This window comes from Embiotoca jacksoni, unplaced genomic scaffold (genome assembly GCF_022577435.1).
Source record: "Embiotoca jacksoni isolate LCO1_2020_lvr unplaced genomic scaffold, fEmbJac1.0.p SCAF_1, whole genome shotgun sequence".
Lineage (NCBI taxonomy): Eukaryota > Metazoa > Chordata > Actinopteri > Embiotocidae > Embiotoca > Embiotoca jacksoni.
The window spans coordinates 20,413,488-20,428,378 of record NW_027185229.1 but is presented as its reverse complement, the minus strand read 5'-3'; the positions used below and the strand labels follow the sequence as shown (position 1 = coordinate 20,428,378).

The 14,891-nt window shown below is 38.8% G+C and overlaps 1 protein-coding gene and 1 long non-coding RNA gene across 2 annotated transcripts in view; one reads left to right on the top strand and one right to left on the bottom strand.

The window, feature by feature from the left end:
- Nucleotides 1-14,891, bottom strand: part of col2a1b (collagen, type II, alpha 1b) — a 49,711-nt gene that overhangs the window by 11,744 nt on the left and 23,076 nt on the right. The window contains exons 21-42 of the mRNA XM_069146635.1: nt 14,642-14,740; nt 14,346-14,399; nt 13,957-14,064; nt 13,041-13,094; nt 12,042-12,140; nt 10,476-10,529; nt 9,521-9,619; nt 9,181-9,234; nt 8,544-8,597; nt 8,077-8,130; nt 7,446-7,499; nt 6,867-6,911; nt 6,680-6,778; nt 4,978-5,085; nt 4,809-4,862; nt 4,134-4,187; nt 3,763-3,816; nt 3,334-3,387; nt 1,513-1,620; nt 1,106-1,159; nt 896-949; nt 77-238 (exon numbers count right to left, since the gene is read on the bottom strand). Of these exons, the coding sequence (XP_069002736.1) occupies nt 77-238; nt 896-949; nt 1,106-1,159; nt 1,513-1,620; nt 3,334-3,387; nt 3,763-3,816; nt 4,134-4,187; nt 4,809-4,862; nt 4,978-5,085; nt 6,680-6,778; nt 6,867-6,911; nt 7,446-7,499; nt 8,077-8,130; nt 8,544-8,597; nt 9,181-9,234; nt 9,521-9,619; nt 10,476-10,529; nt 12,042-12,140; nt 13,041-13,094; nt 13,957-14,064; nt 14,346-14,399; nt 14,642-14,740 (1,629 nt within the window). The remainder of the gene's footprint in view (nt 1-76; nt 239-895; nt 950-1,105; nt 1,160-1,512; nt 1,621-3,333; nt 3,388-3,762; nt 3,817-4,133; nt 4,188-4,808; nt 4,863-4,977; nt 5,086-6,679; nt 6,779-6,866; nt 6,912-7,445; nt 7,500-8,076; nt 8,131-8,543; nt 8,598-9,180; nt 9,235-9,520; nt 9,620-10,475; nt 10,530-12,041; nt 12,141-13,040; nt 13,095-13,956; nt 14,065-14,345; nt 14,400-14,641; nt 14,741-14,891) is intronic.
- Nucleotides 158-4,986, top strand: LOC138196536 (uncharacterized). Its single transcript, XR_011178132.1, has 3 exons — nt 158-247; nt 3,336-3,435; nt 3,765-4,986. It is a non-coding gene; the product is annotated as an uncharacterized lncRNA (long non-coding RNA).

Below are 14,891 nucleotides of genomic sequence, written 5' to 3'. Positions count from 1 at the left end.
TCAAGAAGTATATTCTGTAAAAGCCACTGTCTTGAGGGTCACATGGGGGAGTATGAATAAAGAATGACAGACTTACAGAAGGACCATCATCTCCAGCATCTCCCTTCTCACCAGGAGTTCCAGCAGGACCACGGAGTCCAGCGTCACCCTGTCTGCCTGGGGGTCCACCATCTCCCCTCACACCCTTGGGTCCATCTTTACCAGGAGAGCCTGCAGGACCAGCAGCTCCGGGGTTACCCTGAGAAGTGTAAGGTGCATGACATAACAGGCATGAAATAAAACCACAAGCAGGAGATACCATTACATTATTATACATCTACGTACAATATACAACATTTCAAGCACCTACATACAGTGCATTACAGATAATTTGTATTACTTTAATTATCCCCTGGGCATCTTAAACTAACTTCCAAAAACACATACCGTATCCAGCAGTCTTACAGCATCACACTTCTTTCTCACAAAATATCGCACCTACTTTTAGCAAATGTAACATTATTCGAAAAACAATCTCCTACTGTGTCAGACATACTGTTTTGAAAGTGAGTAGGTGCTGTAAAAGCAAGAGAAAGTGTTTTACAGGTGCAAATTGAAAGGCTTCTTGTGTGACAAGTCAGGTGGCATTTACAAAAACATTATTGCATCCTGTATCTGCACCTTGATCTTCCTTTTGAAACATAAATCATATTTATTGTTCTTCTTTTTTTCCATACTTGGGGTGATATATGATTTTTCTTTCAGTTTCCCATATTTCCCAATATAATTTGTTATCAGTGTCATATATTTGTTTTTTTGGTAACAGCACTATTGGTGTATTTTAACATATTCCTATGAACTTAGATAGATGGATGAAGGCTGTAGGGTTAAGTTATCAGAAGGACACTGAACTTACATTGGGGCCGGGGGGTCCGACTCGGCCAGCAGCTCCAGGGAAACCAGTGGCACCCTAACAGAGAAAGATTTGTTGAGGCAAAGCCCCAAAAAAATTACACAAAACATCGGTTTCTAAATGTGCTACTGTAAAACAGAAGTAAAAAAAACAAAGAATCAAAAGGAAAACAATTTGCTAAAGATAAAAAGTGTTGAACAAAAGGTCACTTACAGGAGGTCCCTGAGCACCACGGGCACCTTTAGGTCCATAAACACCTGTAGGACCCTGGAAGAGAAAACATTCTGTTGAGAATTACTGTCAAACATTTGTTTTATGTGTTGTAAAGGGTTGTTTGCCTCAGCAAGTTTTTATTCTGCCTGCTGCGGCACAATCACTGAGACGGACGGCTCTCCCTTCCTGCTGATTTGTGGATGCATAACATTTTCTCTTCTCGTAGGAAAGACTGACCGTGTCTATCTCGCTGTTGTGTAATGTTTCTAATTATTAAAATAACAACTTCCCAAGGCTGCAAACATCCACTGTTTTGGTATAAGCCCTGAATATCTAGGTTTATACAAAGCTAAAAACATGATGATTGGTGTAGTGAGAGAGCAAAAAAAGCATATAGTGATACTCACTGCAGGTCCTGGGGCACCGGATGGTCCTTGGGGTCCAGGGGCACCAGCGTCACCCTTCTGTCCACTTTCTCCCTGCTCTCCCTTGATTCCAGGCTGACCATCTGAACCCTGAAAGAAATGGATAGAAACAATAATGAAATATATCAGGCACTAAATTAACAAATACTTGTTTTTGTGATTGAGCTACTTGTTAAAAATCGAGGATGGCTGCTAATTCATTCCCTAAGATCAATTTGATTGAAGGCAATGCCACCAATTTCAAACAGTACATAAAGGTCTGTTTACTTGTCAAGGTTAATGACACTCAGCCTATGGAAACATTGTGTAATGTTTTCTTTGGCTTTACAACAGAAATCATAAAACCTGTGGTACAAAGTCTAGGCGGGGGTGGGGTGGTGGTGGTGGTGGGGGGGGTGATCTAATGAAAAGATGCTGCTAAGTTGAAATGCTGGAGGAATGGCAGGAGCCAGAATAGGTTGACGGACTATAAGTCAGGATATCTTTTCCTCTTCTGATTTTATTGCCTTTGTCAGCCTCTTAACTTTGTGTATAAGCAATACTTAATTGCTGGAGTACCCTTAAAGTATAAAAAAATAAAAGCACAAATGTATACTTTACATCCCAACACAATCAGGTCGCTGACTTAATGGCTGTTCTCTACAGGGACTGCTGCTTCACCACATTCAGTATTTACCATTATTGTGTAATTGTCACGAGGCCATATTGGCTGGTTCTACAAAGACTTTCACAGCAAGTGGTATTTACTTTTGAAGTAATATACTTAATGTGGCATCCGTGTCTGCTTTCAGTCTTTGTTGTGATAAGATGAGATGTTACAGTCTGTAAACTGTGAACCAAAAATTATTTAGATGCTTTGTTGTGTTATTCACCCTGACACAAATACAATAATTAATGAAAGTGAAACATAGACAAAACAAACTTTACAAAGATAAATTGTGTTGTCACAAATATATTAATTAAATCCATTTGGAAGTATGCAGCTTATTACAAACATTTAGTTTATATGTTTACAGTCTTTGGGAGGAGCTAAACAGGTGAGTGATGCAAAGACTTCTGACAGTCTAAACACTGATCTCATCCCACGGAATAACACACTGAAGGAACAAGACAGGTGTCAAAAAAAAAAAAAGAATTCACAAGTACTTCCACATAAAACCAACTGTGAAAAAGCTGTGTTGTTTGTGTCTGTCATGTGGCAGCTCATGACTCTTTTTGATAAAGAAAAAACATTTTCTATTTAAATTGGATTCTCGTTATCACCTGACTAAACGCAAGATGAGGTTTTAAGTCTTTTGTTTGAAATGTGGAGAATTAAATAAACATTTTGATGGCAGCTTGATTTGAGTTTTAACCTGATGATGTCTGCTGTGCTTCAATCCAACAATCAAAGTCCCTGTCCAATCAGAAATGTATTTTGGTAAATGTTGCTTCTCTTCGATGTTTGAGCTTCATTGTACACAATGATGTAATGGTGAAAAGTTTGACACGAGAAGACTGTTTTTAAATCAGAGCTCACCTGAAATTGGAGTTTAAAAACTAAAACTAGTTTTGAGGTCAATCAATAAGCAAAGTACACATGTGTGATGTGGAAAGTTGAAGCATGTGTAATACTCATATCCAATGGTTGAAATGTTTTAAATGAAAAAAGATCGTACATTTTCTAAGTCTTTTTATGATTATTAATGATGAAAGAAGTCTAGAAGTCTGTGGCACCGGAATCATGTTCCTCAGATTTCTGACGAGCTACAGTAAGATATAGTCATAGTGCTGTTTTGCTGTTGATGTTGTTTTTTTACTTACAGGGGGTCCAGCAAAACCAGCAGGTCCAGGAGGTCCAGTCTCTCCCCTGTCACCCTGAAAGATGAAGCAAGAAAAGCAACTGAAACTCAGAGCTAAGATCAAGTGAGATAAATGGGTGATCTGTTCAAAAATAAAGACCTTTCAAACATCACCACAGATGGTCTGTTTTAAAACTAGCATCCCTAATTTTTTTTTAAATTATTGGTTCTACAGAAAATCTGACTTTTGAATAGCATTAAATTATTGAATACCTCAAGAACCCTCCTTAAAATTAACGCAGGGTAAGGTGGAGAATTACTTATCTACCTGGGTCTTTTTACACTATGAAGTACTATACATGCACTAAAATCTTAATTTGGTATGTACTTGCTAAAACAATTGCATATCACTTCTATAGTGAACTGATATTGGATAAACTGTGACACTTACAGGAGCACCACGGGTACCAGGAGCACCAGAGGGACCAGAGGGACCAGATTCACCCTACAAGAAAACACAGGAACACAATGAGTGACACTCATCAAGCAATAAACAGCTGGTTTAGATTAGCAGCCTGTGACAGGCAAGGCCTTCATGCCCCAAACTCCTAAAACATAAACCGTGTAAAAAAATGTTTTTTTAAATTATACAAATCATTAAGATTTTTCCAGAGAAAATCACAATCACAAGAGATTTACAGCATTAGAGTATTGGCACAAAAAAAAAAAAAATAAAAAAAAAATAAAAAAAAATATATATATATATATCATTCTTATTGGGCCAACAGTTCTGGACTATGATAAAAATGATAGGACACTCACCTTCTCACCATTGGGACCACCAGGACCAGGAGGACCAATGGGACCAGTGAGACCCTGTGACAGGAAACAAGGAAAGAGTATAAAGACTTGCAGCAGTTTGATCAATGACAAGAATTACTATGTTGTTTTAAAATGAGCCCTAAAAAAATTATCATATCTTTGCATAGCTTTTAATGATTTAAATGTTTGAACAGTTAAAGCTATAGCGCTACAGAGTTTTAACATGGGTTGTCTGGTGGGACATTCCTGTGCTGGCCGAATGAATGCGAACTGGGCATGCTCTATGGATAGAGTGTGTACACCAGAGACTTCCGCTAACTTCTAATTTAGCCCTATGCTAACTTTAATGTTGAAAAAATAATTAAATCATATGACTCTTCTAGACTTACCAAATGGAACAAATTCTGATAGTAAAACAGGTCATTTTGCAGAGGCTTTGACACCTTTTATTTCATTTATCTACTATTTTACAGCTGCAACAGTGGCAGTAAAGTGGGTTACAGCGGAGTCTATGACATAGGCGTGCGTCAACTGGGTTTTCTGTAATTACTCTCAAAGGCAGAAGGGGGAGACAAACATTCCGCACAGCAGGTTTAAACATTTATAAAATAAATGAAAGTATATAGCACTGGCTATTATCATTTATGAAAACTAAACTGGATGACAGTCACTCACTCTGCCACCATCTTTGCCAGAAGCACCTTCGGGTCCTTTCTCTCCAAGGTCACCCTGTGGGAATAAAAAAAAAAAAAAGTCAGTCACCTGGCTGAGAAATTTATACATATCTACAACATAATTTATAAATATTAAATTTTTAACATTGGTCCTCTCCATCCTGGCTTACTCTGTCTCCTTTGGGTCCAGGAATGCCTGCACCTCCTCTCTCTCCGGGCATACCCTGTAGACCGGGGGGTCCCTGACCCCCGGCAGTACCGGCAGGTCCAATAGCGCCCTATTATGGATCATAAATAAAAGGAGATGGGTCAGTGCAATGATAGCAGTGGGTTGAGATACAGACACAGATAGAAAAGTTACTTCAGTTGACTGTATACTGAATAACTACAGCTGCTACAGACGTGAGAAACTCTGACACGAGACTATTGTCACACTGTTCTGTTGTCACATTTCAGATTGCTTTTACCTAGTCCTTGTGCTTATTTATACGTGAATCAAAAACACAGAAATGGTGTTGTTTCAAAGTGAGACAACATCAGCTTACTCAACAAAAGAGAACAATGCTAATCTTTGTCACTGCATGTTCTGTTCAAGGTTATCAGGAGGAAACAATAAAAGAGAAGGATTAATATAAACTTGCACCCAGTTTTTTCCCCAATTTCTACAAGAGAAAAAATAACTATCAAATAATTGGTCCATCAGTTTTAAACATAAAAAACAACTGAAATTCCATGTTTTCGTTTTGACCATTTATTCTGTATTTAAACTGAAAAAGGAGTTTTATCATGACAAAATATCTGTTGCACATATCAAAGCCCAAAAAAAAGAAAAAAAGGAAGCAAATGCCGACTTTGATTTTTGTAAGTGCCTACACCAGGTCCACTCCTGGCCAAAACATGTAAGGCTTATCAGCAGTGCTTTCTGCTGCAGCCTCAGACTAGAGAACAGACAAACACTCTCCTGCCTATCTCTAGTCATGAAGTCGTAACCACAGGGCTCACATAACCACAATGTTGGCTGTGCATACTTTGAAGGTATTTTCTAATTTAAGGGGCGATAAAATGCACAATGTGTCATGGGCAACAAATCATAATGTGTCTCTCTCAGAAACCTGCTCTGCCAACTACAGACTGTCTGCTCATCCCTCCTTCATCACTGTCACCATCACACTTATGTCAGCTCTATAATCATCACCCTCTCTATCTGCTCCTGCCTGACTTTAAGGGAAGAAAACCTATGAACTGGGATTAAAATCTGACCAGATAACAAACCACTACTGTGAAGTGCAGCCACTATTAGCTCCTGCCTCTACTCACAGTGCAGCTGTGAAAAATGACTGCAGCGGTTAGAATTTGTTGATGGCTGAAAAGCAAGTGAGAGTATGGACTGACTGATAATCGTATCAGGTACATAACCACAAGGTCTAGTTTGGAAACTTATGCCTTACGCTGCCAAGGCACCACAAAGTCATCTCACATTTATAAATTCCCATGTTCATTGTCAAGAAAATTTAACAGAGGTGCTATTCCATTAGGACTTTAATCTACTAACAAACCTTATCACAAGATGAGTCAGGATCTGAGTGGTTTACTTCCTCCAATAAACACTTTTAGGGGGAGAACACTGATTGTTCATTTAAATGTGATGTTTACTGAAACACTGACTGTATACAGCTCAACTTAAAAACACCTGAGGTCATTATTATTTAGTCATGTGCTCAGATTACTGTGTTTCTGCTGTTGCATGTGATAAGCGTATTAGAAATCTGGCACAAGGACAATAGAAACATGTCTGCTAGTGGTGTGGGTACACCTCAGGGAACAATGTTTTGATCAATTGAAAAGCTGCCTTTTCTCGGCCACTGTACTCACCTTGGGTCCGTCAGTTCCAGGAGTTCCAGGCAGACCTCTGGGTCCCTGCAGACCCTGAGGGCCAGCGGCTCCTCTCTCTCCGGGGAAACCACGCTCTCCCTGAGCAGCAACACAGTGACAGTCAACAGCATGTCTGACAATTAGATGACCAGAGTGTGATGACGTTACATGAACACCGTTAACTTACTCTGGGTCCAGTGGCACCAGCAGCTCCACCCTCTCCAGGAACACCCTGAGAAGTTAACAGATACAGGATTAGAGTGACGAATCAAGCCACGTATGTTTGACAAGATAAACTACAACAACACAACTACTATTAATACATTTAGGTGTACTTTAAATTGTCTTAAAGTGGTGGCCAAGCAAACTCAAAATAAGTAGTGAGAGCCAGAGATATACAGGATGTATTAAGTATAAAAATACATGTTAAAAAAAGACAACATCTTAAATGCTACTCTTTTCCGTTCACTGTCAAACAGCTCTAATAACTTTGGGAATAAATAGCAGCACTTTAATGATAAGATGCTTTTATGAAACAACAGTGTACACAGCCTCAGAGTTCATTGTTTGATTCAGTTTAGGACACAGATCTGGAATAAAAGAAGAAAAATGCAAATACTGTCTTGGTTGGGAGTAAAACAAAGTGCATGAAACTGCTATATTGGGCACTGTCAAGTGATTTAGATAACAGCATCCCCTAAGTTCAAAGATTATGTGATTGTGTGACCTTATAAGCTGTATTTCATTAAAAGAAAAGTGCACCAACCTGGTCTCCTGGCTTGCCTCCCTCACCAGGGGGGCCAGGAGGTCCAGGAAGACCCTGTGGACAGGAGAAAAATCATTAGTGAGGCAGTAACATTAATCATTGACGCCAGTGAGCTGTAGACTTCTAACTGCACCTTAAGCATAATTTCAAAGTGTAAAAACATTTCCTTGTGTTGCTTACAACACTAAGACATTTTCTAATGTATATTAAGTATAGCTGACATATTCTACATGTTCCATACAGTTATATATGTGTCGTTTCATTAAAGTATATCAATGTTTCTCTGTAACACCACACACAGCTGACCTCAAGGAGCTCTTAGTGGTGAGCCCTTGCTCCAAAGTGATGTTTTGAGACACGCATATAGAAATTTAAAAGTGTTTCCAGAAATGCTCGTAGAAAATCCTCTTAACCTCTAAGATCGATTGTTATCAGGGAGCGTGGCCTAGATCAGTCTGGAGTGATTTCTGCACAGCTCAGTAGGATACCAGAAATAAACTGAGTAAAGTTTTCATTACCAGGCTTCTATTGTATAAATGGTGAAACATTTAGTCATATATTTTCCAGACAAAATTAGAGCAAGCTGCACTCATACATTTAGACTTTAACAAGCCATTTAAGACCAACTCACCTGGAAGCCTGAGGGACCAGGCTGTCCTTGCTCTCCTCTCTCTCCAGCAGGGCCCTAAATAGATAATCCACAATCAAATTTGATCATTAGCTAAATTTCTCTGATGTCATCACGTTTAAAAATATTGTGTAGTTTTCCAGGAACGCAGCTCTGATTGCAGTTAACACTATAGAAATTACTGAGTTTTAACATACAAAGTTTTCTGAGGTTTAATAGGCTTTGTTTTGTTTAGTGTACTGAAACATAAACTTCAAAACAAGCTGAAAGTCTGTCAGTCAGTGGTGCCATCTTAAAATGTCCAGACATTTGAGTCAAGGACTTTTTTCTTTCCCCAGACGGACTATCATAGAGGCAGTCTGGGAAATGAAGATACCAAAGGTTCCTTCTAAGTGCAGACTTATGAAAGGGAGAGATAATATCAGTGTTAAAGCCAAATAGAGTGGGATGGGGGAGATAGAGATACATACAGCAGGGCCTGGGGGTCCACCAGCGCCGGTTTCTCCATCTTTGCCAGGTAGACCCTGGGGAGAGGAGGGAAGATTGAGCGGAAGGAAAAGAAAGGAGGTGGCAGGAGGGGGACGAAGATATAGATATCAACAGTTAAGCCAAAAGTGATGCTATTAACTAGACAGACATCTGATAGATAAAATCAAGCTTTTCAACATGCTTCTCATGTGGAAGCTGAACTGCGAAATAATGGTGGATCAAAGTGTCACAGTAGCTACAGAATACAAAACACCTTATTAGGACAAAAAGCTTAAAATGTATTTAATTGATCATTTGGAGCTTCTGATAACCATGAAAATTGAATAAAAACAAGGTCTACACTACTTTAGCAAGCTATTTATCTGGTCTCACAATAGTGTATATTCTTAAACCATTTAGTGATATGGTCATGTACCTGGTTAGTTAATACTCTATATAAATATGTATATTTTGAAATCAGTGTCAAAAATAGCAATCAATTAGACAATGGTAAATTTAAAATATTATAAAATAGAAACATTATAATACTGGCTGGATGATTTTTTTTTTATTACAGCAAATGCAAGACCCATTTAAAAGATGCTAGTGGGTTATTTAAAGTAGAAGAGGAGAACTTACTCTCAGACCAGGAGCTCCAGACAGTCCTTTCTCACCAGACTTGCCAGGTTCACCCTGATAACAACAGAAATTAAATGCAGCGGTTAGTTTAAATGCTTTTAGTATGTACAAATAAGACAGAAAATATTATACAGCAAGGTCAGCGCTATAAAGGCAAATGTCAGTGAGTGATCAAAGTTGCACCACCGGTCGGCCAAATGCTGTGGCTTCCTGTATCCATTTCAAATTAGAAGCCCTCTGCCTCACGGCCTATCCATATGTTAGGTTTTTACCGAGTCTTGTTGCTATACAGAGGATATCCAATTTTTTACTCACAACTACAAAAAGCCTAACTACTTACAGTTGCTCCCTTGGGGCCGGGGAATCCCATGACGCCAGGCTGTCCGCGGGCTCCCTGTGGCCCAGGGGGTCCTGGACGACCATCCTCACCAGCACCTCCCTAGTCAAGAAAAGTCAAGACAGTTTAATATTTAGAGACCACAATTACAAAGAAAACATTATGATCAAAATGTTTCAAAGAGAAATTTTAAATGAAATTACAGAATCTAAACAATTTTCAGTAAAAGTAATCATGTCATGATATAATTGTGACTGGGAATGTGGGATGGAGAGAAGTAACCGTTCAGACGAATTGATCAGAACTGGATCCGAAAGGTTTGGAGTCACAACATGAAAACATTAAAAAATAAAGAAAATGTGTTATTATTTTGCAAGTGTTTCACGTTTAGCAAAAACTATGAAATTCACTCTATTAATGAACAGCAACAAAAACAATCCCATTTTCTGTTGCTCAAATAGACAAATTACTGACCTGCTACATGAGAAACCAGTCAATGGAAAATAATTCATGGATGTTTCAGTGAAGGTTTGATGTAAACAGTTTTATAGGACATCAAACTAAGTTAACTGCACCAAAAACAAAGTGCATACTATCGAATGTATCGCAAAATGTTATCATGAAAAACAGGAGCCTGTCTAGCAAATGGAGCAACAAGTGAGGTTGAGGAAATGCCTGTGCTCTGAACTTAATGTGAATGTCGAGGCAAGCTACAGTAGAAAGCTGGTGGATAATGGGTGAATAAATCTCCTGCAATTCAATTTGATGAAACCACTTATGAATCGTTACGTGTTGCGAGCACGTTTTGTCAAATTCATGTCTCTCTTCCTGGCTGTTCCGCATGTGATCTTAAAAAAAACTGTCTGAAAGAGTGTACATACTGTGTGGTTATTTCTATTGATTTACAAAGACACAAAACCAACATTAGTGCTGTTACAACATGGAAAAGTTCACTTACAGAAGGTCCAACTTTGCCTTGAGGACCGGCATCACCCGGGCGTCCAGTCAGACCCTGTCAGAGAAGGACAGCAGAAACACAGACAGAAATCTGGATGAGTCATCACATATCCCTACGAAGGCATGTGCTAAATAAAGGTAGGAACATGGAATAGAATATATGGCACTGTGGGAAATTTAATTTACACCTCTGATTGGCATTGTGTGCAAGAAGCTGCAGTTTAGCACCTATAGATGGAAATGACTACGAACTGTAACATGAATGACAGTGAAGGATACTGATGCTAATGGTTTCTATTTACTCCAGGGGCTCTTTCATATTTCCTCACTGTTGTAAACAAACAGTAACAACCACTTAGGTAACTGGTGCAAGGTTAAATAACTCCAAAAGCAAGTACTGATGCTGTCCAGTGAAATCCAAAATTTTTAACTGTGAATTTTAAACTGAAGAATGAAGGGTAACTCAACTAATTTCCCACATAAAGGACAGTTTACTCCTCTTTGGGAGTGCCACACACCCACGTCTTAGGATCTTGAAGTTAGAGTTTTCTAAGTTTAACAACCTCACCTATTAGTCTGTTCACAGGTCTTGGGAACACTACTTCATATGTGACCAGAGTTGGCAGAGAACGCTGCGCCAAATTTGTAAAACTGTCTCAAATGATGTCACTTGATTCAGCATTAGGAAAACATTCTGGGGGTTATGAATTAGAAAAGAATAGCTTTCCAGACCTTTGCATCATCTTTCCTTGAGCTTATCAATTCACGGTTAAGTTACCTGCTACTAGAGTAACACACCCAGATCTTTGACCAAACTGTTGGTGGCCGAGTTGCATTGTTGGTAATTTGGTGGCAGGCTTTGTAAATAGAAAAGACACCATCTATGGTTCCACTGAGCAAACTTCAATTTATTTTTAGCTGTCCTTTGAGACTCTGACAATGTAATAAGGATGTAATTCTAAATTGGTTAAGAAGTGTTTTAACACACAGCCAACTCAATGAAAGATGTCAGTTGCTTTGTGAGAAATTTAGCATCGAGTGTTTTCGTAGATTGACCCATGAAATGGATTCAAACTTACAATATCTTGGCCTCTGCTGATCAAATTTTGACCATTCTGTTTTCTGTCTATCTCTTCCAAGTGAACTTCATTAAAATGTGTTACCAAATAGTGGGAGCACCCTTTTAATTGTATGTTTATGAGTTCAGAAAATTCTCGTGTGTCTTAGGTTAGATAAAAAAAAACACATAATTGACTTAAAGATAAAAATGAAGCTGCTAGCAAATGAACAATGGATGGAAATAAATGTTTTTCACAATAGGACAAAGATATGATCCGCAATAACAATGCATTAGACTGACGCAGACCTACAACTAAATAATAATTTGTTAAATATCAACACAGACATATTATCTTCAATAACATAATTGTGCATAATTCTAACATTGGGTGTTATCATCTGGCATTGAATATTTAGGGATGATATTAACTGTAACAGATATTACACATTTCTGCAGAACACAAACATCCAGATGTGATATTGCACTGTCAAAATAGGTGGAACTTACCCTGGCACCAGGCAGACCAGACTCTCCAGGACGGCCAGGGTCACCATTAGCACCCTTGGGACCACTAGCTCCAGAGGGTCCACGCTCACCGGGGGCGCCCTATGTTGGGAGAAAGAGGGTAAAACAGACATCAGTCAGTCAATCACTAAGGAGGTGACACCATTCTGAAACACCAGAGGAAATGAGTTTCCCTTTTAATAGTATAAAGGAGTTTTATTGACTTGTTGGAGATGAGAAGATTAAAGTCTGACAGATTCATTTTGGTACAAATGAAATTGTCTGTAGGAAGATAATGGTAAATGAGATATTGGTTTTGGTGACATGGGACATGTAGGTCAGTGGTGCGTGATGATGGGTTTGTAAGATATGCTGCCCTCTTGTGGCCACATGGTGGGGTTACATGCATCACTGCTGACAACTGTTTTTTGCCTTTTACAGAAAAAAGTATTTATTGTGTCGTCAGTTGGGTGCTGATCAAAAATTCAGAATAAACTTTAAAGATGTGAATAAGTTATTACGCACACCATAGACCATATCATTTCAAATCTGTGAACCACTTTGTGCAATCTAACTCGATTTGAAAATTATTCTGAGCTAATGAGGTGAAAAATTATTTTTGAGAGATGTCATTAGGGACAACTGAGTCATTTAAATGCACAGTGAAATATTTTCCTAAAATGATGCTCACTGCTTTATTCCTTTATTTTGTATAATAATACAATTATAAATACAATTTATACAACAAAGGTTACAAAAGTATACAATTTGTTTTTAAATACTACATTTCTATTTTAATAGACTAGTCAAAGTTACTGCTATGACAACTGAAACAATCCTTTTCTTTATGAATTTTGAATATGACTTTCAAAGACATTTGATGGGAAATACAGGTGTGGATGGGAAAACCCATTTTTCATTTATCAACAAACAAAACAAATCAAAACAAGAATTCCAAGTTTCAAGTTCCCAGAGTTACAATGTAAGTGTGACGACACTCACCTTGGGACCAGCCAGACCGTCTTGACCAGGGAAACCACGGTTACCAGGGGATCCCTAAACAGAAAACAGAAAATCCGAGTTATAGTTGTGATGGCAACAACAATACATCACTGAAAATCATCATGTTCCTTGATGAAGCTCCCAGGTGGTGCCCAAAAAGTTAAGGAACAGTTTCACGCTCATTCAATTATCTCCAATTGTGTGATGCATACCAATCCAATACACTGATGATTCAACAGCAACAATGTATGAGTTTTGTGGGACAAAATTTGCCACCAAATGAACATTCTGATGTATTAATGTGATGTATTTTTCAACATAAAAACATTTGGATTTACACATCTACGCAAGAGGAATCCAATTATTCTGTTAGAGGCCATGTTCACACCAAGACATTAACATGCTCCTCCACATATGTCTCGACAGTTTGTGATTAATAATTGATCCAACTTCCCCGCTCTATATGCAAATAAAGACATCGATCATTTCTGTTTGGAAAAACAAATGTGTTGTTGTTTTTAACTGGCAGGAGGCAGAAATACATTTCCCGTCACTAGTCTGCAGAAAAGTCTGTGGTTTCACACTTTAATATGATGTTGTCGTCATACAAACCGCACATCCGTTACATAGGTAGTCCCTCAATGTGGCCCAGGACATATTCACCTACACACTGCTAAATTAATGTGGCCTTATGCCACCAAATTCCCCTCGAGTGTGGTGGAAGCGGATCTCAATGCGTCCTCAATGTGGCTTTGCTGCATCCACACCTGTACTTAGAGCTGTCTACTTACTGTTGGATGCATGTTAATGCCAGGTGTGCGAAGAGCCAGAGTGATGCTATAACAGAGTTATCGAACATCTTACGCTTTTAAGATGTGGAAAATAATCTGGTTTCAACCAGTTTGATGGTACTCACTCTCTCTCCAGGAGGTCCAAGTGGTCCAGCAGCACCAGGCTCACCCCTGGGTCCCCTCTTGCCTTCTTCTCCTTGTGGGCCAGGAGCTCCTTGAAGACCACCTGGTCCCTGGAAAATGCATCAGTAACATACTGTCTTAGTACAGAAAAAAGAAAAACTTGTTTTTGCACATACAAAAAGTAATATGAGAAACTTTTTTAAAGAACAGAGGAATAGTTTGGGAATTTCTTCATCTATGTGAAAAACGTTCAAGGCCAGTAGTTATTTTTTTAGATAATGTAATGTGAAGTGTCTATCTGCTTTTGACATATACATCAATGTTTGATTTAGTGGTGTAGTTGAGAAAACACTGGAAATAAAAGGACAAATAAAAGAAAAAAACAACTCACAAGTTCTCCTTTGGGGCCAGCCTCTCCCTTGAACCCTGGGATACCCGGGTCTCCCTAAACAGTAGGGAATTTTCGGAGAGACAGACGACAGAGCAAGAAGAACAGACAGAGGGGGGGGGAAGCAAACAGTTGTTTTTATTTTTTTCAGTGATATTTAATAATTTGGGATATAAAATAAGCAACAAATATCAACCACGAATTGGGAATAAAGTTAGGACCTAAACTGTTCCCATGCAACATAGCACCAATAAAAGGGGGACATCTTTTGGTTCATAAATGATTAAATTAGTACATACAGATGTTCCTTTGGGCCCGAGAGGTCCAGTTGCTCCCTGAGGCCCGGGAGGCCCACGTGGTCCAGGGAAACCAGGAGCACCAGCGATACCAGGAGCACCCTACGGAAACAGAAAGAAACAGACGGGACAGGTCCCTTAACCATCCATCTAACTGGATGCAGAATTACAGGACAGTGATGAATTTAAGCTCAACATGATTTTGTATAAGTACATGGGTCTAATACGATAACTGTAAAGTTCTGTTATAAAT